General features: G+C 36.3%; 4 protein-coding genes across 4 annotated transcripts; 3 read left to right on the top strand and 1 right to left on the bottom strand.

The window, feature by feature from the left end:
• Window positions 1-5,080: 5,080 nt before the first annotated feature.
• LOC147533845 (putative flavin-containing monooxygenase 1) lies at window positions 5,081-8,267 on the top strand. Its single transcript, XM_086648213.1, has 5 exons — window positions 5,081-5,606; window positions 6,607-6,844; window positions 6,930-7,099; window positions 7,195-7,556; window positions 7,654-8,267. Exons 1-5 carry the CDS (start codon window positions 5,112-5,114, stop codon window positions 8,039-8,041), a joined length of 1,653 nt encoding a protein of 550 aa, XP_086504339.1. The 5' UTR covers window positions 5,081-5,111; the 3' UTR covers window positions 8,042-8,267.
• Window positions 8,268-8,814: 547 nt separating this feature from the next.
• Window positions 8,815-9,877, top strand: LOC147533844 (uncharacterized). Its single transcript, XM_086649215.1, has one exon. It carries the CDS (start codon window positions 8,863-8,865, stop codon window positions 9,799-9,801), a length of 939 nt encoding a protein of 312 aa, XP_086505341.1. The 5' UTR covers window positions 8,815-8,862; the 3' UTR covers window positions 9,802-9,877.
• A 2,912-nt stretch (window positions 9,878-12,789) lies between these two features.
• On the top strand, window positions 12,790-13,865 carry LOC147533843 (uncharacterized). Its single transcript, XM_086648803.1, has one exon. It carries the CDS (start codon window positions 12,840-12,842, stop codon window positions 13,746-13,748), a length of 909 nt encoding a protein of 302 aa, XP_086504929.1. The 5' UTR covers window positions 12,790-12,839; the 3' UTR covers window positions 13,749-13,865.
• A 1,317-nt stretch (window positions 13,866-15,182) lies between these two features.
• LOC147533842 (uncharacterized) lies at window positions 15,183-16,354 on the bottom strand. The gene has a single exon (XM_086649357.1). The coding sequence runs from the start codon at window positions 16,333-16,335 to the stop codon at window positions 15,319-15,321; it is 1,017 nt and encodes a 338-aa protein (XP_086505483.1). The 5' UTR covers window positions 16,336-16,354; the 3' UTR covers window positions 15,183-15,318.
• Window positions 16,355-22,707: the final 6,353 nt, after the last annotated feature.

The following is a 22,707-nucleotide window of genomic DNA, read 5'->3' as shown; positions in this document are numbered from 1 at the left end:
GTTCGATAGCTTCCGCGACTTTTAGTTATAACAATGGGGATTCACGATAACTTTGTCCGCTTCCCTATCAGGGTTGAACAGAGAATCGGCATGTGCAGGTATCAATAAGTATAAAAGATCTGCTCTCCATTACCGACTTAATTCTTAGAAAGCCCTACATTTGAACTTTAGGCCCCTTAATATTAACAATTGTAGTAGAGATTTAAAGCAGGGTTAATGTGTGCCACCTCTCTTTCGTGGTAAAGGGTCGTGGTTTAAAATTTAGGAGCGCAATGCCAAACTTCATTCTGACCTTTATGTAAACAAAAATATGAGAGTTCAAAAAGATTTACTCGTGACATAGTGACAAAAAAATTGATGTGTTTGAGTAAACTATATTTGATAGTGGACGGAACCAAAGTTAATGTGTGATGTTATATGATTAGTGTAGCATTTTTCAAGTAAAGCTTTTTTTTTTTGTTGAAACAAGAACTTTAGATTAATAAAGTAACGTCTTATTACAGTACAAATGAGAAATAAAAGACGGAATATCAGACTCAAATTTTCTCCTGCGTATGTGCTAGCGCATTTAACTAATTTGTCGACTGGATTGTCCGGGTCCTGATTTATATGAGCAAATGTAATGCTTTGAAATTGAGGTAATAACGTCTCTATTTTTTGAATTTGCGAGATGATTGCCGCTGAATAGTGTTTCTTTCGTCTATTAGGTGCCAGATGAGCTTCTAATTGTCCCTTTTGATGTTGATAAACTTGTGATGGTTATGTGTTGTCCACTGAATTCCCATCAGGATAGTTATGACTTCACTTTCCTTACTCGTTCTAGCTCTAGATGAAGAGGTTTTTGCAGCAATCATGTGAGCCAAGTGATCATAATGCATTAATGCTAGTGCTGATATCTTTGTTAATTGATGTAAATGATGCTTAAATGTTAATTTTAACATTCGAGTGTGTTGGATTACTCCATTTCTTGATACTAGATTTACTTTTGAGTTGATTGGTCTAGAAATGTAACTAGGAAAAGATAGAATTTGATTAATGACTTGTGATGGGAGAGTCATTGTAAATTAACAGCACCTATCACACTTGGCTTTCCATATGAAAAAAAACGACGTGAAGTTGATCTTCCGTTTCTTTTGTCCCGTCTGCTACACGTCAACAATGAAGTATGCTAAGGGGTGTCTCAAACGGGACTTTTATCATTTTTCAAATTCAATAGTAAAAAGGGAGTTTTGTTGTTTGAACTCCTTTCCTATAATTGACTTGCTGTTTGGACTTCCTTATTCCAATGTTACACTTTTTTCTTTTTTGAATAATTTGATTAAATATAGAAAAAAGGGAGGGAACACAAGGAAGCCTGAAAGGCTAAAAACAAAGAAAAGGACGCACGAAAACCACATTACAAAGAAAGTAGTACTATCAGGAAAACAACGATGTAATAGAAATTGGTCTTTATTAGTTTCCAAATTGACGACGAGAATGAAGATGAATAACAAAAGTGTATTAGCACAAGAGGAGGAAGAAGTACATGTTTATGACATGAATTTCCTCCTAGGTGATCTGAAATCATCGTGGTGTTGTGAGGGTGATGAAGAAAACACTCAAAACGCGCAGAGACGATTAGAGGAGTTGGAAGAGAGTATGGAGTGTCTTGAGGAGGGATTAGGATTGGTGTTTAGGCAGTTAATTAAGACAAGAGTTTCTCTTCTTAACATTCTCAGTAGTTAATTAATTAGCTGATAATTAATATTATTATAGTTAAGATATCTCCAATTCCATTGATTCATCTGGAGTTTTTATAAAAAAAGTACCTTGTGGTTTTGAGAGAATCAAATGGAATTACACACACATTCTCCTTGTAATGATAACGGACGGCCCTCTAGAAGACTAGTGAAAACATTATGTCATGGGTCGGGCCAAAATAAATTCGTGTTCTTTTTTAAATAGCACCTGCAATTTGATGTGGCCCATATTCATAACACTTGGATCCCACTTCGAATTTGCATATTCAAATTTTTGGCCACACCGGCTTAAAGTGTATGTTATCTACACACAATTAACATTTAACTTGTTCATAATACTTAGATCCCAGTTTAACATAGTTGGTGAGGCGCTACCAGTTTAACCTATCGAAATCTTAGCTTCTCCCTACGGGAAGATGCTCGGAGGCATACATGTCGGACTATGTTAGTTTATCCTTTAGTAGGGAGGTTACGGATGGATGTGAACACCTATGCGATTAGTTCAAAGAACGTAACACGTGAGGAGGCGTGTGAGAATAGTCTCACATGGTAGAATGGTGAGCTAGCAACCAAAAATGTAATATTTAGATCTTCCCCAATCATTGACAATTATTTTTAGTTAGATGACTACAAACTTAGCACTAGATGCACTTTGAGTCAAGGCCCAAAGTCTCATCTCTCTTTTACTTTCAAATTCTACTGATATTTGATGGGCTAAAAGTCCATTTGTGTCATCTTAATGGGTCTTTAATCCACCTATGATCTCAAATGATGCAACACCTATGATATTTGATGGGCTAAAGGTCCAACCATTAAGAACTTCCAGAACAAAAAGTTCAAGATTATTATAAGAGGGATTGACCAACACCCCCACAAACTTTCTCTAAATTAGATCTCGGACCACGAGTGGCTCCCAAAAATTAAGGTGCAGCAGGTCTATTGTGGCAGAGAAAGTGTAAATTTACAGAAAAAAGTGGATTTTTTAACTTTATTTACGGAACATGCCATTGACAAAAAATTTTTTTTCTTTTTTTTTTTTTTTAGAATTCGACAACGATCTACGTTCGTCGTTACAAGGCATTGATGCATCATAGAGATGTAATACGCACGGTAACCGCCTAATTTAAACTGAGAATGAGACAGGCCTAAAGCCCTGACAACGAAGAGGCCTAAAGCCCGACAAATTATTACATTATTTATAGCCTAAATTACATAGGATAAATCTTGATGGCAAATGCTTCCAGCAAGACTCGATTTCACGACTTCATGGGCTTAAGAGGGGTGTCCAACAGTTACACCAAAGGGTGGTGGACCATTGACAAATAGTTAAGCATACCTTTTTCTCCCTCAATCACACGTCGCTCTCAGCTTTTCTTCTCTTTTTCTAACCAATCCTATCGCCACATTGTCTTTTTCTTACCAATTTTTCACTCTTTTAACGGTTGTATCATCACTTCACTTTTTCCTTTGTCATTTTCTACTTTCTATCTCTATGGTTTATGTCCTCACAAATCTCAACTCTCAAGATCTTTTTTCCTTTTTTAGTAAAAGATATTTTTCCCTTTTCGTCACTTCACATATTGTTGTGTACCTCTGCTTATGTCTCATACATTTTTGAAATTTACTAGATATATCCCGTGTCTTAGGCATGCGAAATTGATCATATTATATAATTGCGTAGGTATGCACTAACATGTGATGCATTCGACCAACCAAACTCAAGACCTCCTCGTACAAGAGACTACGCATAACTATTAGGCTACAACACTCGTATGTGTGTTAATTGTTGAAATTACTCACAACATTCGTCGTGATGATTTAAGTACTTTGAAAGACTAACAAATTGAGTCGTTCTTCCATGTTTTCTCTTTGTAAAAATCAATATCTTGATTTAAAAAGATTTTATATTTAGTGAAAAGTGGCACTTTAGCTTGGATGCAAACATATATGTTTTCCATTGCAGTTTTTGTAGTAATATTGTTGTAAAATCAAAAGTTTTACAAACTATTGCAAACATATATTTAATTTTATATTAAATTTTTTGGGAAGGGCTTGTAGATAATATTCTTTATTAAAAAAAGATGTTTGTCTCAATCATCGTTTTCCCTTCTGTTGTATTTTATAGATTATACTTTCGAGATTTGTTTTCTACAATTTGCATTCTTACCATGCATAAAAAATATGAAATTTACAGTACATTTAAAAATGTACTGCGCATGGGAAAAAAACTTATTTCATCTTCAAGTCTTCAAAATCCAAAATTATTACATTAGATTTAATACAATTTTTTTTAGATCTAACAGTATTGAAGATCTTTAAGATGACGAAATGTCATATACACTTCTAAAAATTTCTAGGGAGAGAACATTTAGAAAAAGAAACACTCCCCCTCGCACACTCTCTCAGAGTCTTTCACTCTTACTGGTCTCTCTCGCTCCCTAACCCTAATCTTGGAGGAGAAAACCTTCCTTGAAGTTTCAGATTTTATGGTCGCCCACCCACGAAAAGTCTGTGTCTGGCCAACCACGAAACCTTAAGGAGCGTTCGGCGAAACCTTCCTCGAGGTCTTGTTTCGGCGAAGGGACTTCCCTTCGGTGTATGAGGGGGAGAGAGAGCAAGGGGAAGAGAAGAATAGATGGAAGGGAGAAAGAGGAGAAGAGAGAGAAGAAAGATAAATGGAAGTGGTGGTGACGGAAGGAGAGGATGAAGAAAAAAAAAGAACATAATGCGGTGGTTGCCGCCTTGCCGGAGGTGGTGGCTGAAGCTGGTGCTCAGAGTTGAGGAAGAAGAAGATGTTTTGTTTCTTTTTAAAATTTTGTAGCCCAGAAAATCCGACAAAATTCACAATTTCTATTTAAAATTTTGTACTACGAAATTTTTTATATTTCCACGAAGTGTCGGCCAAGTCTAAACCATAACTACAAAAATGGTGCGATCTGGTTCTCACTAGTGAAGCGACATACTTGTTTTCTAATCTTGACACTCCTCATCAGCAAATGGGCCATGCTCGGGACACGAGTGTCACATAAAATTTTTAGAGTGTTTGTTAAAAGTCTATTTCCAACAAGAGAGTTGGTTTAGAACTCTATGACGACATGAAAATATTTACTTTAGAAACTAGCATTATAAATTTAGAGTATTCTCTTCAGGATATCTAATTGCCTTGGTCTACTCGAATCCCGATCTGATTAATGAGTTACTCGAGTAGAGGAGGCAATCAAATAACATTTACTTTTTTGAAGGTTTCCATCATTTTTTTTTAATTGACAAAAAATTCAACTGTCTTTTTCTAATGATAATATAAATTGATAGGCCCCAACATCAACAATAACTGAACCACACCCTGTAGAGGCAATTAACAGTGCATTCCAAATGGAGATGAAAAGAGTTGGAATCGTTGGAGCTGGAATCAGTGGCCTTCTCGCCTGCAAGTACACACTGGAAAAGGGTTTCCACCCCATTGTCTTTGAATCACAATCATCAATTGGTGGTGTTTGGAATTACAACTCTGTTCGAACAACCAAACTCCAATCACCAAAAGCAGCTTACAGATTCTCTGACTTTCCGTGGCCTTCTTCCCTCGACGGAAATGAATTCCCTAACCACCACCAAGTACTTGACTACTTGGAATCTTATGCTAGTCATTTCGACTTACACCGATACATCAAATTCAATTCCAAAGTCATCTCCATCGATTATGTCAACCGTGATACTACTACTGGTAGTAATAAACAACGAGAAGAAGAAATGCTTTCCCAGAGTGATGTTTGGGGTGGGAATAATCTACCATTTGGTCGTAACGGGAAGTGGGAAATCACCTTACAAGATAATAAAGGAACTACAAGTGCTACTACTATGGATTATCAGGTAAACTTTTGCTTATATAATACACTAAGATTTTTAAGACTAACTCATAGTTTTGATTGAAAAAGATTTTTACGACTAACTCCGAGTTTTGATTCAAAACTGAAAAAGTTTGAAATCAATGGTTTCCAATATGTTGATTTGATTCATCACCTAACATATTATTTATAATGTATATGTGTATCTCATAACATAAGGAAACATATATAAGAATATTAATTTCCTCTTTGGAGTTTGAATAATAATTTCATGACATGAATCTTAATTTGACATACTATTTGTTGAGGTCCTTAATTATCCTCAACAGAGACTTTGAAATTGGTGGTTGAAAAGACCTTGCTTTTGATTAAGATCGTGTATGGTGACCCGAGGTGAACAAAAAACTAAATAATGCAATTTAACAGGAGAAACATTATGAAAGCAGTGACAGAGCAATTATGACTCGTACGATTGACTCAACATAGGAAATGTTAAGTTTGTGGCCATCCAACTCAAAACCAATTGGCAATGAGTGGAGAGGACCTAGACCTTATATTCTTGGTTGCTAGATACCCATTATCTCATGTGAGACTATTCTCACCGGAAAGATAAAGTCATTGTTCCACATGCTCACTATTGTCACAGGGGACGGGCTACCCGATCTAGTATTATTTCTTGTAGTTAAGTGATAAGTTTTTGGGGAAAACATAAATTGTTTATATACGAAGGTTTGTTGACGCGATTGCTCTTAGCAAAAAAAAAATCAGAAAAGAATTATCTCTTATCGTTTTCTTTATAGACTTTTGACTTTCTTTTTGTGAAAGTCCTTATCCCTTCGCAACACGTCTACTAGCTGGCTGAGTGGGCATTATCTACTTTCGCTTTAGGCCTCAGGCTACAATGTAAGGGTTTTTTTCTGTTGCATTCTAATATCGGGCTTCTGGATTTTTTCCACCCTATGCAACTTAGTAGTATGTGGTTATTGTGTCTTCTCACTCGAGTTAATAATTTTCAATGAAAGCAGGTTCATGAAGTTGAATTCGTGATCCTGTGCATAGGAAGGTTCAGTGATGTTCCAAGAATTCCTGATTTCCCACCAAACAGAGGCCCCGAAGCATTCCAAGGGAATGTATTACATTCCATGGACTACTCTGCCATGAATGATGATGCTGCTACAAATTTCGTCAAAGGCAAGCGCGTCACTGTCGTCGGATTTAGTAAATCAGCATTAGATATCTCTTATGAATGTGCATTAGCCAACGGTACAATTTATATTACTAACAATTACCTTGATGAATCGTAGTGTTAATTCTTCTGTATGCTAAGTTGTTGTGTGTATCGATATAGGGGCGAATTACCCATGTACATTGGTATATAGGAAGGAACATTGGTTTATATCGAATTGTATGTGGCCTGTGCTTGGAATGCTATACCTTCCACGCTTCTCCCAACTTATGTTCCATAAGCCCGGTGAAGGACTCTTACTCAGTATCTTGGCTACCCTTCTTTCGCCTCTTGTAAGCTTCAAATATTTTGGCATCCCACATTATTATTTCGGACAAACGTATGTGATTTACATCCAATGGTTACTAACATTCATGTTGGTTTTCAGAGATGGGCGGTGACGAAATATGTTGAAAACTATATCAAATCCAAGTTTCCTATGAAGAAACATAACATGGTACCAAAGCAAAGTTTCTTTGAAGAAGTTTCTTCTTGTACAATTGCAGCTATGCCAGAAAAGTTCTATGATAAGGTAGAAGAAGGAAGCATTGTCTTGAAAAAGTCGAAGAGCTTTAGTTTTTGCAAAGAAGGGTTGATACTCGACAATGCAAATGCAACGACTCTTAAAACAGATATTGTTATTCTTGCTACCGGTTACAAGGGAGACGAAAAGCTCAAGAACATCTTCAAATCACCAACATACCAAAACTACATCATGGGATCCTCAAACTCCACCGTTCCGCTTTACAGGTAATAACAGTATAAGATTCAGCCCAGTGTTTCACCGATTTGTACCTATTTGTTTTTTTCTAAAATTCTTTTGTTGAACTCTATGAATATAATACAGGGAGGTGATTCATCCTAGGATACCACAATTGGCAATAATTGGATACTCTGAAAGTCTGGCGAATATATTTACTTCGGAAATGAGGTGTAAATGGCTAGTACATCTTCTAGATGAAACGTTCAAGTTGCCAAGTATAAAAGAGATGGAAAAAGATGTATTAGAATGGGAGAAATACATGAAACGATATACTGGCTCAAACTACAGAAGATCATGTCTTGCTATGTTGCATATTTGGTACAATGATCAGCTGTGCAAAGACATTGGTTGGAACCCTAAGAGGAAAAATGGTTTCTTTGCTGAACTCTTTGAACCTTACGGAGTCTTGGACTATGCGAACAAGCTTACTCCTAATTATTCAAGAACCAACTCAAGATTGGTAAATCAATGAATCCAAGAATGATTTATTAAATATGTTTACTTCATATGCTTGCCCGGATTTTATGTTATGTGATCGGTTTCTATAGTGAGTGTGTATCCTTAATTAGTTTTGTTTGAGCATCATTGAATAATTAATGGCTAATTGTAGGCCATGTTTGTGCCATTGTCGGGTTGGACGCTACGCTACATATATATATATATATATCCAATATATCGGATTTTGATTTTCATTATAACTTTCATGTGTTGGCTTGCTTAAACTAGGTAAACAAAGAATCAACATCTACAAGTATCAATAATTATAACCGAATACTTAGGGAAGTATTATAAGGGCCCTCTTTCTACATGAAGCTCTTTCAAAATTTGGTTGTGGAGGCGCCATCTTAATTTCTACCCCAAATTATTGATGATGGCCTTTCTGGTCTTGTCTTATCTTGTCTTGTGAAACAAAAAATGGTGTCTTGATATTCACATTTATACCATTAATGCCACCACCCGTGCGTTTCTGTCATACAATCATATGTTAATGACAACTTCATTAATCTCACACGCTTTCATCATTTAATTTATTAGCTAATTAAACATGGTAATTAAATTTTAAGAGGGGACCAGGCATCAATATGAATAGACATCGCCTAACATATCGTTAGATTCAAATCAGAAACCACGTGCACTACGAGTTTTTTTGGTTAAAACAAGACCAAGTGACCAACCAACCAACTTCCTCCCTGACTTGTTCCCTCTATATATATAGTGAGAGCTTTCGATGCCAAACCTACATAAACTAGTATACAAACTCTCTGCTTGTTTCTTCAAGCAGCAAATTAGACAATGGCTGCTTCTCCTTTAAACCCTAAAGCTCTTTTTCGCAGTTCTCGCTCTACTAGCTTCCCTTCTAGATTTAATCCTCTTACTCTTACAGTCGAACAACATTTGAATGTACTAAGAGCTTCATCTTCATCCGATGAGACAACCACATCGTCTTCTACATTCATTTGTCATAACTTGTCTACTCTTAAAGACTTATTCGACCGAGTGGACAATTTAATACATTTGCCTCTAATTCAAGCATCTATTTCAAACCAAAAATCCGATAAATGTGTAAATGAGGTACTTGATGGGTCTCTTAGATTGTTGGATGTATGTGGCATTACAACCGATGTTTTGTCACAGACGAAGGAATGTCTGCAAGATCTTCAATCTTCTCTTCGAAGAAAACGTGATCAATTTGGTCTTGGAAATGAGTTAGCCACCTTTGTCGCCTGTCGAAAGAAATTGACCAAAGTGATAAGAAATTGCCTTAAAGATATAAAGAGAACAGAGATGAGCAATAAGTGTTTCTTTTCCTCGGATAAAAACCATGAAGAAATTATGGCAATTATTCGCGTGTTAGGTGAAGTTGAAGCAACTACTCTCTCTATATTTGGTTCTATCTTGTTGTTTATTTCAAGTTCAAAGGCTCGTTCGAAGCACACTGGATGGTCATTGGTTTCTAAATTGATGATGCACACAACAAATGTGATATCGGAAGGGGAAGATTCGGATGGCATTCTACATCAAATGGAGACGATATTATCTTCACTTAGTTGTACTACTAAATCTCAAAAGTTGGGTGAAGAAAATGACATTGCCGTTGATCAAGTTGAGAATAGATTGAAGAGATTAGAGGCATTCGAGTTGAGCATCCAAGAACTTGAGGAAGGATTAGCTTGTGTATCTAGGTGTTTAATTAAAACTAGATTTTCTTTTCTCAACACTCTCAATCACTAAGAAATGAAATGTCTACTATAGGATTTTGAACAATGCTCCTTTATGATGAAATATTGCAATACTTTAACTGAGCTAACTACTTCAGTTTCACATCAAAATGATATTGTTTGGATCACATTCAGTGCTAATTTGAATTTAAGCTGTTTAATCCAACATTGTACCGATACTTGTTTGCATTTACTCACGGACCACGTGAGGGGGCTGTGAACGGGTGTCAATGGGTACAACCCTCAAGTTGCCCCGTCATTATCATGCCAGAGAATGAAGAGACGAGTTTGTACTCAACAGAATTTCCCCTTGGAAGACAAAGGTACAATAAAATTTAGACCTACCGTGAACTAAGTTTCCAAAAATTATAGACAAGGATTTTGATACATCTTCCAGCGGTCTGACATTGTGGAGAATTAAAAACGATAATCCTCCTAGTTCACCATGAGAACCAATAGACTCGGAACCGGTCTCCTTGAACAAGCTGAAGACTCAGAGCATCTCCAGTCTAAAACTCAAAAAGAGTCCGTTAATCCTATGTGTCAAGTCTTAATTGAGATTCTCATTTCTACGTGGTAAAATGACGATCATTCAATTGTTTAGTATCTCTAATGCAAATCTCTAAAAGACTAAAAGTACTTTTCTACAGAGTCCTCTTGAGGTATCTATATTTAACTACTGCAACATCATCTTAGAGATTCAAATTGTATTTTACACTTGAGAGTTAAAAAATCTAATGTAACACAACACACAAGTACAACCTCTTGTACACTGACTTGAATCGGACAAAGGGCAATTTTGTCTTTTCATACCCTTTCAGTGATACAAGTACAACCTCGTGTACATCCTTGTGCACCGCCTATGGCTAACAGGGCAAAGAGCAATTTTATCTTTTCTCACCCTTTGAAAGGGTAGTTTCTGTTCTATTAGTATTATTTTGGGGGCAAGTTGCCTGTTCGATCTCTCAACAAAGAAAAAAGGTTGCCTGTTCGACGAAATTCCTTACTGAGCTTGTAACATGCCCACTGTGAAATAAAAACTTAGTTATTGTTTGACATCTATCTTAACGTTTTGTCGTATCCATTGATTTGTTTATGAGTTCCATTGACTTGCATTATTTGATAACCCAGTGGGTTTATTTCAATAATCTTGAATCGACCAAAACCAAAATTTGCTGTCATAAAACTAGATAATATTTATACTAGAGCGTGCAGGTTTCTTGTTTTATACATGAAAAATCGGTGTCTGAGGGGACCAAATTGTATCACCATTAACGCATACGAGTAGACTTTCAAACTTTGTATCGATCTGTTAAAACTCATAAAATAACTAACCTGAAGTCACCCTTCAAGAAAAGACAAGAAGATATATTCGCCACTCGTGGGTATATCATTTTCTCGATTAGTTTCTTTGTACTATTATAAGTATAAATTGTTAAAGTATTGGTGTCATTGAATGGTAAGTCACATTCAAAGGAGACAAGAAGATATTCGCCACTCGTGTTGATATAAAATAATGTGAAATTTCCTTTGCAACCGTGCAGATTGTTTGTTGAGAGAGTTGAAAAAAATCTTAAACTAAGCCTTATTACCCATTTCCTTGTTTATAGAGTAATAATGCATTCTTTATTTGAACTACTATATGTTTATGTTAGTTAGCTTCTATGTTGATGCCAGATTTACTTGTATTTTCTATCCGATTTACAGATCATCAACATTCAATTGTTTGAGACTACATATTCGTAACGATATGAAGGACCACTTGAAGGTCACATGCTGCCACCCACCGGACATCTACATTAAGCGGTAATGAAGGTCAGAGATTCCCCTATGCTTCTATCTGGCTTGTTAATTTCTCCATGTAATATAATACTGACTTAATGGAGGACGAGGTCTCATTCATGTTGCTTTTACTGTTTCTTTCTTGCGAAAATGGCAAGACTCGGCCCCTGGTTTGTCCCTTAGGGAGATAGATGTACATGTTTCTTTACTGTTTTACGTCTAGTCATATCCGGCCCTTTTCCTATCGGGAAGTGCTAGAATCACAAAAGATTTTGACAAAAGAAGTTACCCAGCTGATGTGGCGGTTGTGATATTCATCTCTCAACAGCCTAGATTTAGTTCCTTCCATAAAAAAAAACAGTCTAGATTTAGTCAAACTTCCAAACCACAACCGCCACATCAGCTTGGTAACTTCTTTTGTCAAAATCTTTTGTGATTTTAGCATTTTCTTTTTCTAAAACCCTTGCATAGTTCATCCCTTCCTTGCAAAATTTGTGCCGATCACCAACTAGTTAGCTCTTATAGATGCACCTGAAGAGTCAAAACGACAATATCCCAGTGTAACGTGGACCTTGATCAGTATTCGTTCAGGCTTACAGACTGTTAAAATAATCCCACATAGGGAAACGGTAATCTAGATCCTCTCCACTTATAGCCAATTGGTTTTGAATTTGACGGTCATCACTTAACACAAACCAAGCTCCTCATGGTTAAACTATGTTTGAAGAAGAAACAAATAATAATTCTTTCAGAGCAATAAAAAACATTAGTACATGTAAAGAATTTGTACAAAGGGTATTTCTATACTTCACCAGTTTAAAGTACAATTACATTAAAATCTTGGTTAATGTTGATATTTGGATGATCTTTGATTTATTTGATTGTTGTATTCAAATCTTGGGTTGTTAGGTTTTTAACAAAGTGTTAAATTGACTTCAAATTTTCTTGATTCCCATCTAGATAAGTATTATAGTATATAGAAACTAATGTGAATGTAGGCAATCTGCCCTGCAGGAACTCGTGTACTAGTATATTATATTTGTTTCGGTCGTTACTCGTTTCGTGAACGTTCATGCACAAACACAGTTTTGCAATTATTAGTAGTCTTCAAGTAGGAAATATTAAGTGAGCTCAACTACATGACAGCTAGTATGAGGCTGGGAGCTGGTCTAATTGTTCTTTCTATATAATAGGTGGTTCCATTGTTCATTTTCTCCACAGACTTAATTCTGCATTCAACTCCTATTATCTCCTACAAGAGATAGAAAAATGTCTTCCTCAAATACAATCCCAAGAACTTCATCTCACTCTAGATCCAGCAGTGTACCTTCGATATCCCATCCGGTCGCTTCTATAGTTGAGGAGTTGTTGAACAAACTAAGGTCAACGACTTCTTCAAAATATATTCAATCATCTTCATCATCCATATGCCATAACTTGGGTGATCTCAATAAGTTGTATGAATGGTTAGACGATTTGCTTCAATTGCCATTCACACAACAATCCCTTGTTGGTAAAGAGCAGAAGAACAAGAAATGGGCTCATGAGATCTTGGATGGGTCTCTGAGATTATTGGATGTTTGTGAGACTACAAGAGATGTCTTGTTGCGGATGAAGGAATCTGTGCAAGATCTTGAATCATCTCTTCGTAGAAAAAAAGGCGGAGAGTTTTACATAGCTAATGATATTACTGCATATATCTCTTCAAGAAAGAAGGTCAACAAGGTGATCACCAAATACATGGCAGATCTAAAGAAAACAGAAAACTATAACACTTCTTTACTAGCCAAAGAACCTGAAGTCGTGTCGATGATTGAGCAAGTTGAAGGTGTCACTCTATCCATTTTCGAGTCCATTTTTTCTCTCTTCGTTGGTTCAAAGGCCCGATCAAAGCCTATAAGAGGTTGGTCATTGGTATCCAAAGTGATTCAAACAAAACGTATAGTATGTCAAGAGAAAGACTCAAATCTAAGCGACATGGAGATGGTAGACATGGCTTTGAAGAACTTCTTAGGTCATAAATCGTCGTCGTGCATGGAGGTCGATGTAATACATAACGTCCAAAAGCAATTGGTGGCATTGGAAAAGAGTATCCAAGATCTTGAGGATGAATTGGAGTGTATTTTTAGGCATTTAATGAGAAATAGAGTTTCACTTCTCAACATCCTTAGCTACTAATTATACATCTTGGCTTACTGATTTCCTCATTTTGAGAGAAAGTGCTTGTAGATTTAGCCTGCACATATTTTGTACATGAACTAAGATTTAATAACATTGATCTCATCTTCTTGTATATATCTGGTTTTATTGTTCAAGATTCAGATTTTGATTAGATGAATTAAGGTTACTACTGATTACTATACCAAATTGTTGCAAAATTTGAGGTCTAAGCAAGAAATAATCACTGATCTTGCCTATTGACCTTATAACTTTTAGTAAGATGTGTTCTACAAACTTAGTAATCCTACACTGTGATGGCATAAGTCAGATCTGAAATCTGACTCAATGTCTAAATAGTCCGGAGTCAGTTTTCAATTTGGCTATAACTCCGTTTGAATGACTAGTTTTGGCTGATGTTGAGTCCATTTTAGTTAGACGATTCAGATTCAAAGAATGATAGAAAAACGAACCCCGGTTGGATTCACTTGTAATTGGTTTAGTATGTAATTGGTTTTGTAAGACTAGCAGACAACCAATGGTGGGTTCAGAATTAATTTTCAGGAGAGGCTAGGTGAAGAACAAGATAATTTTTTATTGAAATTTTTCGATAACTTAAAATCTTCTACATTGTATATTTTATTTTAACTTGGAAACAATTATTCATAATAGTTATCTTTACTTTTTTGTTGAAAATAGTTATCTTTACTTAGTAGAACATATTTTTGCCCTGTATAAATTGTTATCTATTTAAACAATGTGTTTACCAGGCAAGAAATTCATGATTCATAGTTTTACATTAGATAGAACTAAGTTTTTTTAGTGAGACACGCAAGAGGTCGAGATGAAGAACTAAATTTGGTGATTATGCGAATCCAAACTAGTCCAACCCAAATCATTTTGTATAAAATAGCCACTTAGAGAAAACCACTTTGAACCCAAAATTTTAACAAATTTGTCAACAAAATGACGGGATAAATACTTCAACTTTTATAGCACACTGAAACGTCTAGCTTTGAACCCGTGATGAATGGGTTATGGGTGACAAAAACAAATCAAGAAATGATAGAGAACAAAAAAAATCCAGACATACTCTAGAGTCTAGACATAAATCCTATGTTGCTTACCGTGATTGTATGTCTAGAGTACGTCTTGATTTTCTTGTTCTCATCATTTTTCAAACAAATATTTTTGGAGGCTATATCATACCGTCACCCCCTACATAGATCCCCATGTGCAGACAACATAGATGCACAATTTTCTTCAACCCATTTTCCGCAGCCTGTATTTTCGATTTAGAATATAGTATGGTACACCTAATTGTCAAACTAAAACGTGGATTTTGACTTCCATGAGTTAACTTATTAACCAATTCCAAGCTTTAGCTGTGATGTTTAGGCAACAGAAGACATAGTTCAGAGTGGGTGTTGCTAATAAGTCTGATGTCATTGATGATTTCTAGATTTGAATCTTCTATACAAATAGTTTTATTTCTTGATTTACATCTTAAAATATACAGCCATAGAAATATATATATCATATTTGATTAATAATTTTCATGGACTAATTTATTAATTGATTAAATAATTGATCAATTGCTTATGATATTGAGCAATGAGACTCTTGTTTCGATTAAGCTCTTGAAGATCAACCCAAATCCCTCCTCAAGTCCATTGATTCTCAACTCCAATTCCTCCAACTTCTTCTTCAAATCTTGAAAATTAATCAACATTACTTCATTATTAGGGTTATAATTATTAGTACTATTGTTGCAGCTCAACATCATCAAGGTGTTTAATCCAAAATCTACCTTCTCCACTTCACTACACATTCCCTTATTCTCCTCATCCTCCTTCTCCTCATCTTCATAATTATTTGCTGTAGTTTTTACTCCGCATCGGCTCGTTTGCATCATTAACTTCGCAACTAAACACCATCTACTACTTATTACAGGCTTGTTAGACGATGACAACGTGCGTGTCTTCTTAGACTTTGTTCCGAATAACAAAGATGACAAGAGAGCTTCAAAAATGGAGCTGGTGATAGATTCTACTTCTCTTAACACGCTAATGACGACAACAATATCGCTGTGATCCTTCTCCAACAAGGTCGGAATTGGTACTCGTCTATTCTCAATCCTTTTCAAGTCTCTAAGACACTTGTGAATTTCTTTACTCACTTCCTTTCTAACATTGAAGTAACTATGAACTTCTTGATATTCTCCACTCACTCTTCTCCCACTTCTTCGGAATGAGGATTGAAGATCTTGAAGTCCTTCTTTCATCTTCAATAAAACATCTATAGTAATGCTGCAGGTATCAAGAAGTACAAGTGATCCATCCATAACATCATTCAGTACTATACCTAAATGTATATGGGCTAATGCTCGACGGGCTGTCGATGATTGCAGCAAACTATGAACACGATCGTATAAATCTTTAAGACCACTTAATTTGGTTCCATCCAAATCTTCATTTTCATATGATAATGAAGATTTCAATCTGCACAATTTTTCCTCGACCGGGAATGTGAGTGGATTATTTGATCTAGTGGGTAAGCTTATCGAACGAGAACGATAACTTTTGAGTTTCACACTAGAGGTTGCCATTGTTAGGCTTACAAGTATTTGATTTGAATTCAACCCTCTCCTAATCTCCCTCTATATAAGTAGAGGGAGAGATAGGAGACATGAGGAATCTCATATCTCACTTATTTTATCAACATAAGATTAGGTGCTTGTGTAGTTGTGATTTGGATCTAAAGGAAATAGTAGGGGATGTTTCTTTATGTCCCCCCGCATGTCATTGTTTGATTAAACAACAAATTAAGGCATTAAAATATGTATTAATCCTTTACAAATGATATGGCACGAATGGGTTTACAGCTAATTTTGTATCAGAACAAGTCAGATCCAAAGATTTGATTCCAAAATTAAGGCATTAAAATGAAAGAACTAACTAACTAGCGGTTCAAGAGTCATTTTCAAATAATTTTCTAATAGTTGTCAAATAATCCCTATGTTTAAATCTCATGTGAATGTGCATGTGATGTAGGTGTGGGAATGGGGTCGGGCAGGTGACTGGCGGTTTACTCTCTAATCGGGCTTTGTCGGTCAGGTTCTAGAATTTTATATGCCTTAAGATTACGAGACGGTTTCAGATAGATAATCTATCAAAAATTAGTGTGCAGAACCGTAGCCGGAATTCCCTTTCAGGTTTTTTGCTTTGGGGCTATCCGGTTCTTGGGCCAAATCATGAAACATCATGTAATGCATTCTTTGTCATCTAAATTTGGCGCTCTCAATTCACTAGACAGGTAAAAGAAGTTGTGTTTCTTTTTTACAGTAAGACACTGAAACTCTAATGACATTTGTTTGTAGACCATTTTTTACTAATTTTGAGTCAAAATAGCCTATCTTTAAACCCAATATTATTTTTTTAGTTGAACAAACCCAGAATTGATTAAAAGTGAAGAAATCTATATCTCCCTTTTGACTTATAATTTTTTTTTTTTTTGAGAAATTGACTACGATCTACGTTAGTCGTGCCCAACAATATTTACTTTATTTAGTATCTAAATTACATGGAACAAATCTTGGTAATAAATTACTTCCATCGAGACCTGATCTCAGGACTTCATGGTCTTAAGAGGGATGTCCTATACCAAAGAGTGGTGGAAGTCTCATAATATTGTTATTCTCATTAACTACATACAAATTTGTAACATATTTATTCTGATTAGCTATCAGGTATCTTAGGGCAAATACATGGCCGATATCGGACATAATGTCGGGTACAACTTGAAACCCAAACCCGACCATTTTATCGGGACGGTTAGATTGGACCCATATGCGAGTTTTGGGTGACTATGAGCTCTAACCAACTCGCATGTCGTCAGAATTGGGTATCCAGACTTCTACTCGTTTTTAGACATGATTGAATGGGTTGCAGAATTGATATGGTATTAAAGTTAAGGGAGGGGCTAAATGCACCCGCCCAAAGTGTTGTAGGCACCCGGATTGTACTTGGGAGTTGGGGGCATCTCACAATTTAAGCTTTGCCGGGTGCCCACAACAGTTTGGGCGGGTGCTTTTAGCCGCACCCTAAAGTTAAACCTCTAGCTTATTCAAAATGAGGAAATTCTATTATCTTGGTTATACAGTTCAGAATGAATTGATTTTGATGTTAACTTCTGAGACTAAAAATATGATAGCCAAAAGAATTCAAGATGCCAAATACTTCTCGGTTATACAAGATTACTCTCTTGATGTAACTCTAAGGAACAAATGTCATCAGCGATAAGATGGTTGATTGTTACAACAATTCTAGTGAAAATTGAAGAATTTTTTCTTGGATAAAAAAAGGTGGAATATTACAATATGACAAAATCTTTTTTGTGTTGTTAAAAATGAATCGAATCATCTTTATTTAAATCTTGATAATGTCATAGGACAAGGATCTGATGATGGTCCTAACATGAGAGAAAAATATAAAGGTATGTAAAAAGATTGTTTGAAATAAACCCATGAACTTTCCACATTCCATGTGGTTGTCATAATCTTGTGTTCTGTGATATGACGAACTCGTGCCTTAGGGAATTGTTTTTTTGAGTTGTACAAAATATACATGTATTATTTTATCTTCTCTACAACTTTGGCAAGACGTAAAGGAGAAACTGCAAGACTTTAACAGTATCCCACGTAAATCTATTTACAAACTCGATGAGAAAGTTAAATTGAAAGTATTAAGGCAATACGATATCAAGATCCACAAATAAGAGAAACTGCAAATGAATTTGTAGAGACAACGACATTTAAAAGTAGTTCATGATGAAAACATAATACGACAAGATAAGAATCTCGAAATCTTGCTTAGCATGGTTATATAGCATATTATATTGTCCGCGGTATATTTACAAGTAGAACACATCAAACTAAAAATATATGTATTAATATTGCATTGGAGAAATTAAAAGCACTCAATTATTATCTTGAGGATTATTGAAGTGAAATTTGGGGATTTGAGGAAGACACGGTTGAAGCAAAAGATATTGCAATTATAATGCGTGTTGAAGCTTTATGTCGGGGAAAATAAAATTGGGCCGAAGCCACAATTCCTGAAAAGATGAGCTACAAAGACGCTACAATTTTGTATTTTTAAGCATTACATAACGTTTCAAAATGCTCTTCAAGCCCAACTTTTGATTCAACATATTTGGCAATGATGATAATGCCCCTGTTGTTAGAAAGAAATTCCTCCGAACCTAAGAAAACAAATCTAGGAGCTTGAAGAACACAAAGACAACTGAGAGAAAGAAAGATGAGTTTGATTTTTCAAACTAAACTTTCCACAATATTTTCATCAAATCATAAAATAATTTGGGGTTTTGGATGATCAAATATCCTTAGTTGTTGTTCAAAATCGACTTTTTAGAGTTTTCAGATTGTTTTGGTTATGGGATTCTATAAAGAAGTTTTGTTAATATTAGAACAATGATGTAACTGCAAATTGAAAAGTCACATCATAACTGCAAATTGATGAAAATACCATCCAAGTGTATGCAACTCATACAACATTTTGTTTACACAAACTGAAAAGTCACATCATAACTGCAAATTGATCAAACGCAGACAACAAAACATCATCCAACATTGAAAGCAGAAAACTGCTTATAGAAAGCAAATAACTGTATATACAGGATGGTAGTTTTGTCAATATATATGTATATATATATTTTTGATGAAAGTAGTGTTGTGAATATTAGAAAAATATGTATGGTAGAGGCTGCCATTTAGTGGTCTCGAATGCCATTAAACTAGGCCAGCACTTTGGGGAAAGCTAAATAGTTTTCGGAGTGTGAAATTTTAAAGGGAATATGCAAAATTTTGAAAAGTTTCCGGGGAAACATATTTTACGGGGAATATAATTCAAAATAAAAAAACTCTCCACCTCACCTCCCTCCACCTCACCTCTCTCTCTCTCCACCTCATCTTCTCTCTCTCTTCTCCGATTAGGTCGCCGGCCGGAAAATTTTCCGGTCGGCGACCATGAAAAAAAAAAAAAATCGCTCATTCTCTCTCTCTCTGGAAATTCCGGCGAAGGGAAACCCCAAGATGGTACCGTATAGAAATCAACCTTTTATACTAGATCCGACCGAGAAATTAAACACCGCTCAAAACAATGAATAAAATTTCTCTCTCACTTGCTCTCTCTCTAGCTTTGTGTTGAATTGTTGATGATTGTGTTGTTGTGTGAGTCGTCTTCATCTATCTTTCAATAAAGTTTTCTTGTTCGTCCGGAGACGTAGGCTTTAAGCCGAACCTCGTTAATTATGTTTACATATTTAGTTTTTGACTTAGCTTTTCGATCAATTTTCATAATTGGATCAATTTCTAAGATAGGTTTGATAGCTTCCGCGAACTTTTAGTACCAACACAATGGAATGTGAAAGTTCTTGGAAAATAGGGCACCAATATCGACGTGAAATTATCTCGTTGCGTCAACAGTGTGCTCATCTTTTCTAATTTTAAACTAGGCAAAAACTCTTTGTTCACTTCGATGTAAGGGAATGAAAGCTTTCTTTATTCGCACGTTTTATTAGCTTATCCTATTAACATAACCTCGAAACCATGATCAGGTGAGCCTCTACACAGTACATGGCATGTGATGTGCCTCGATACTTTGGAGCATGAAATATGCATTGGTAATGCACTAATCACCACTTTAAATCTTTATCTCTTTCATTGTATAGATTATCTCTGGGAAGAAGAAAAAAGTAGTATGACTGTCTCTACTTCTCATGTTACAAAAGTGAAACTAGTCTATAATGTGAAGAGGTACTAACCTCTTGATGATCGACTCGGATGAAGCCGAGGGTGATGTAGCAATATCTCGGTTGAAGCCGAGAAGTGGGAAGGAGATGCTCTCGGTGTGAACCGAGAGGAGGAGAAGTAACTCTCGGCTGAACCCGAGAGCTATGATAATGGCTCTCGGGTGAAACCGAGAGCGAGAGAAAGAGTAAACTCGGTTGAATCCGAGAGGACTGTGTAGCAGCTTCGGGTGAGACCGAGAGATGGAGTGAGAGAGCTTCGATGAAGTCGAGAAGAAGAAGATGTTGATCGTGAGAGAGATTAGGTAAAACCTTTGTTTATTCACAATAACATGATTATTACATTATGGTTTGATCTCTTTATATAGGTTTACATTGAAGAAGTTTTAGAAATAGAAAATAGAAATAGAAAAACTAAATACTACAACATTCCTAATTAAACTAGGACTAGGATTCCTAATTATAGTAGGAAACCTTTTCCTAATCAATGGACTAATCCACTCGGTTTAGCCGAGTGGAGTAGACTCTCTAACACTCCCCCTCAAGTTAGAGCGGGAATGGAAGTAACGCCTAACTTGCCAATAATGTTCTTGAACGGTTCTGCCCCAAGTGGCTTTGTGAAGATATCCGCTAACTGATTTTCTGTACTGGTGAAGCGTGTGGCAATGACGTTGTCTTTAATCTTTTCACGAACGATGTGGCAATCTATCTCAATGTGTTTTGTACGTTCGTGGAAGACGGGGTTATCAGCAATGTGGAGAGCGGCCCGATTGTCACAGTAAACTGTCATCGGGTCAGAGTGATTGATTCCAAAATCAAGTAGTAAATACTTGAGCCATTGTAATTCGCATGTGAGGATGGCTAAAGCTCGATATTCTGCTTCTGCCGAAGATTTTGCAACTGTGGGTTGCTTCTTTGATTTCCAGGAGAGGGGGCTGGATCCCAACATTGTGAAATACCCAGTAGTAGATCTACGGGTTGAAGGACAGCCAGCCCAATCCGAATCACAGTATCCTGTAATATGGAGAGAGCTGTCTGCGGATAAGAAGACTCCTTTATCAAGAGTACCCTTCAAGTATCGTAGAACGCGATGAGCTGCGTCTAAGTGTACTTGGCTAGGTGTTTGCATGAATTGACTGAGGTTGTTTACGGCAAAGGTGATATCCGGCCGTGTAACCGTTAAGTAAAGTAATCTGCCTATGAGACGGCGGTAAACTGACGGATCTGGTAAAGGTGTACCGTCAGTGGGACTGAGGCGGAGTTTTTGTTCCATTGGAAACTCAGAAGGACGTGCAGCGGTGAGTCCAGAATCTTTCAAAATATCAAGCGCATATTTTCTTTGACATAGAAAAATGCCTTGTGATGAGCGAGATACTTCGATACCAAGGAAGTACTGTAGACGGCCCATATCTTTTAGTGAAAAAGCTTTATTTAAGAATATTTTTAACTGGGAAATAGCATGATCATTATTTCCTGTAATAATTATGTCGTCAACATAGACAAGGACATAAATTTGAGTGGAGTGAGATCGAAAAGTGAAAAGAGAATAGTCACTTTTAGACTGAGAAAAGCCTCGTTCGATGAGAACGGAGGAAAACTTGGAAAACCATTGCCGGGATGCTTGTTTGAGACCATAAAGGGATTTATGGAGACGACATACCTTAGACTCCCCCTGAGATGAAAAACCGGGGGGTAATTTCATGTAAACCTCTTCATCGAGGTCGCCTTGAAGAAAGGCGTTGTTGACATCCAATTGATGGAGATTCCAACCTTTAATGGCGGCAATTGAAAGAAGGACACGAACGGTTACTAATTTAGCAACCGGAGCAAAAGTGTCATGATAATCCAACCCCTCGATTTGGGTGTATCCTTTGGCTACTAAGCGGGCTTTATATCGTTCTATAGAACCATCGGATTTGAACTTAATTTTATACACCCATTTACAACCGATGGGCTTTTTACCGGGTGGTAAAACAGTGATTGTCCAGGTTTTATTTTCTTCCAAGGCTGAGATTTCCTTGGCCATTGCCTCTTTCCAATGATGTGACTTCATTGCTTGAGTGAAAGAGGTTGGTTCGGTAGTTGATAAAACCGAAGAGAGAAATTGTTGATGAGAATTTGAAAACGAATTGATGGAAAAGTAGTTTTCAAG

This window comes from Eschscholzia californica, unplaced genomic scaffold (assembly GCF_041429995.1).
Source record: "Eschscholzia californica isolate CP2 unplaced genomic scaffold, dmEscCali1.0.p SCAF_6, whole genome shotgun sequence".
Lineage (NCBI taxonomy): Eukaryota > Viridiplantae > Streptophyta > Magnoliopsida > Ranunculales > Papaveraceae > Eschscholzia > Eschscholzia californica.
The sequence above is the reverse complement of the archived record's forward strand: the minus strand, read 5'-3'. Positions and strand labels throughout refer to the sequence as shown.

Excerpts from the sequence above, each read along its gene's own strand:
- LOC147533842 (XM_086649357.1), bottom strand. The coding sequence starts at position 16,335 with ATGGCAACCTCTAGTGTGAAACTCAAAAGTTATCGTTCTCGTTCGATA.
- LOC147533844 (XM_086649215.1), top strand. The coding sequence starts at position 8,863 with ATGGCTGCTTCTCCTTTAAACCCTAAAGCTCTTTTTCGCAGTTCTCGC.
- LOC147533845 (XM_086648213.1), top strand. The coding sequence starts at position 5,112 with ATGGAGATGAAAAGAGTTGGAATCGTTGGAGCTGGAATCAGTGGCCTT. Across the intron at positions 6,845-6,929 it reads TGAATGTGCATTAGCCAACG|GGGCGAATTACCCATGTACA; the intron begins GTACAATTTATA and ends GTATCGATATAG. Across the intron at positions 7,100-7,194 it reads CTACCCTTCTTTCGCCTCTT|AGATGGGCGGTGACGAAATA; the intron begins GTAAGCTTCAAA and ends GTTGGTTTTCAG.
- LOC147533843 (XM_086648803.1), top strand. The coding sequence starts at position 12,840 with ATGTCTTCCTCAAATACAATCCCAAGAACTTCATCTCACTCTAGATCC.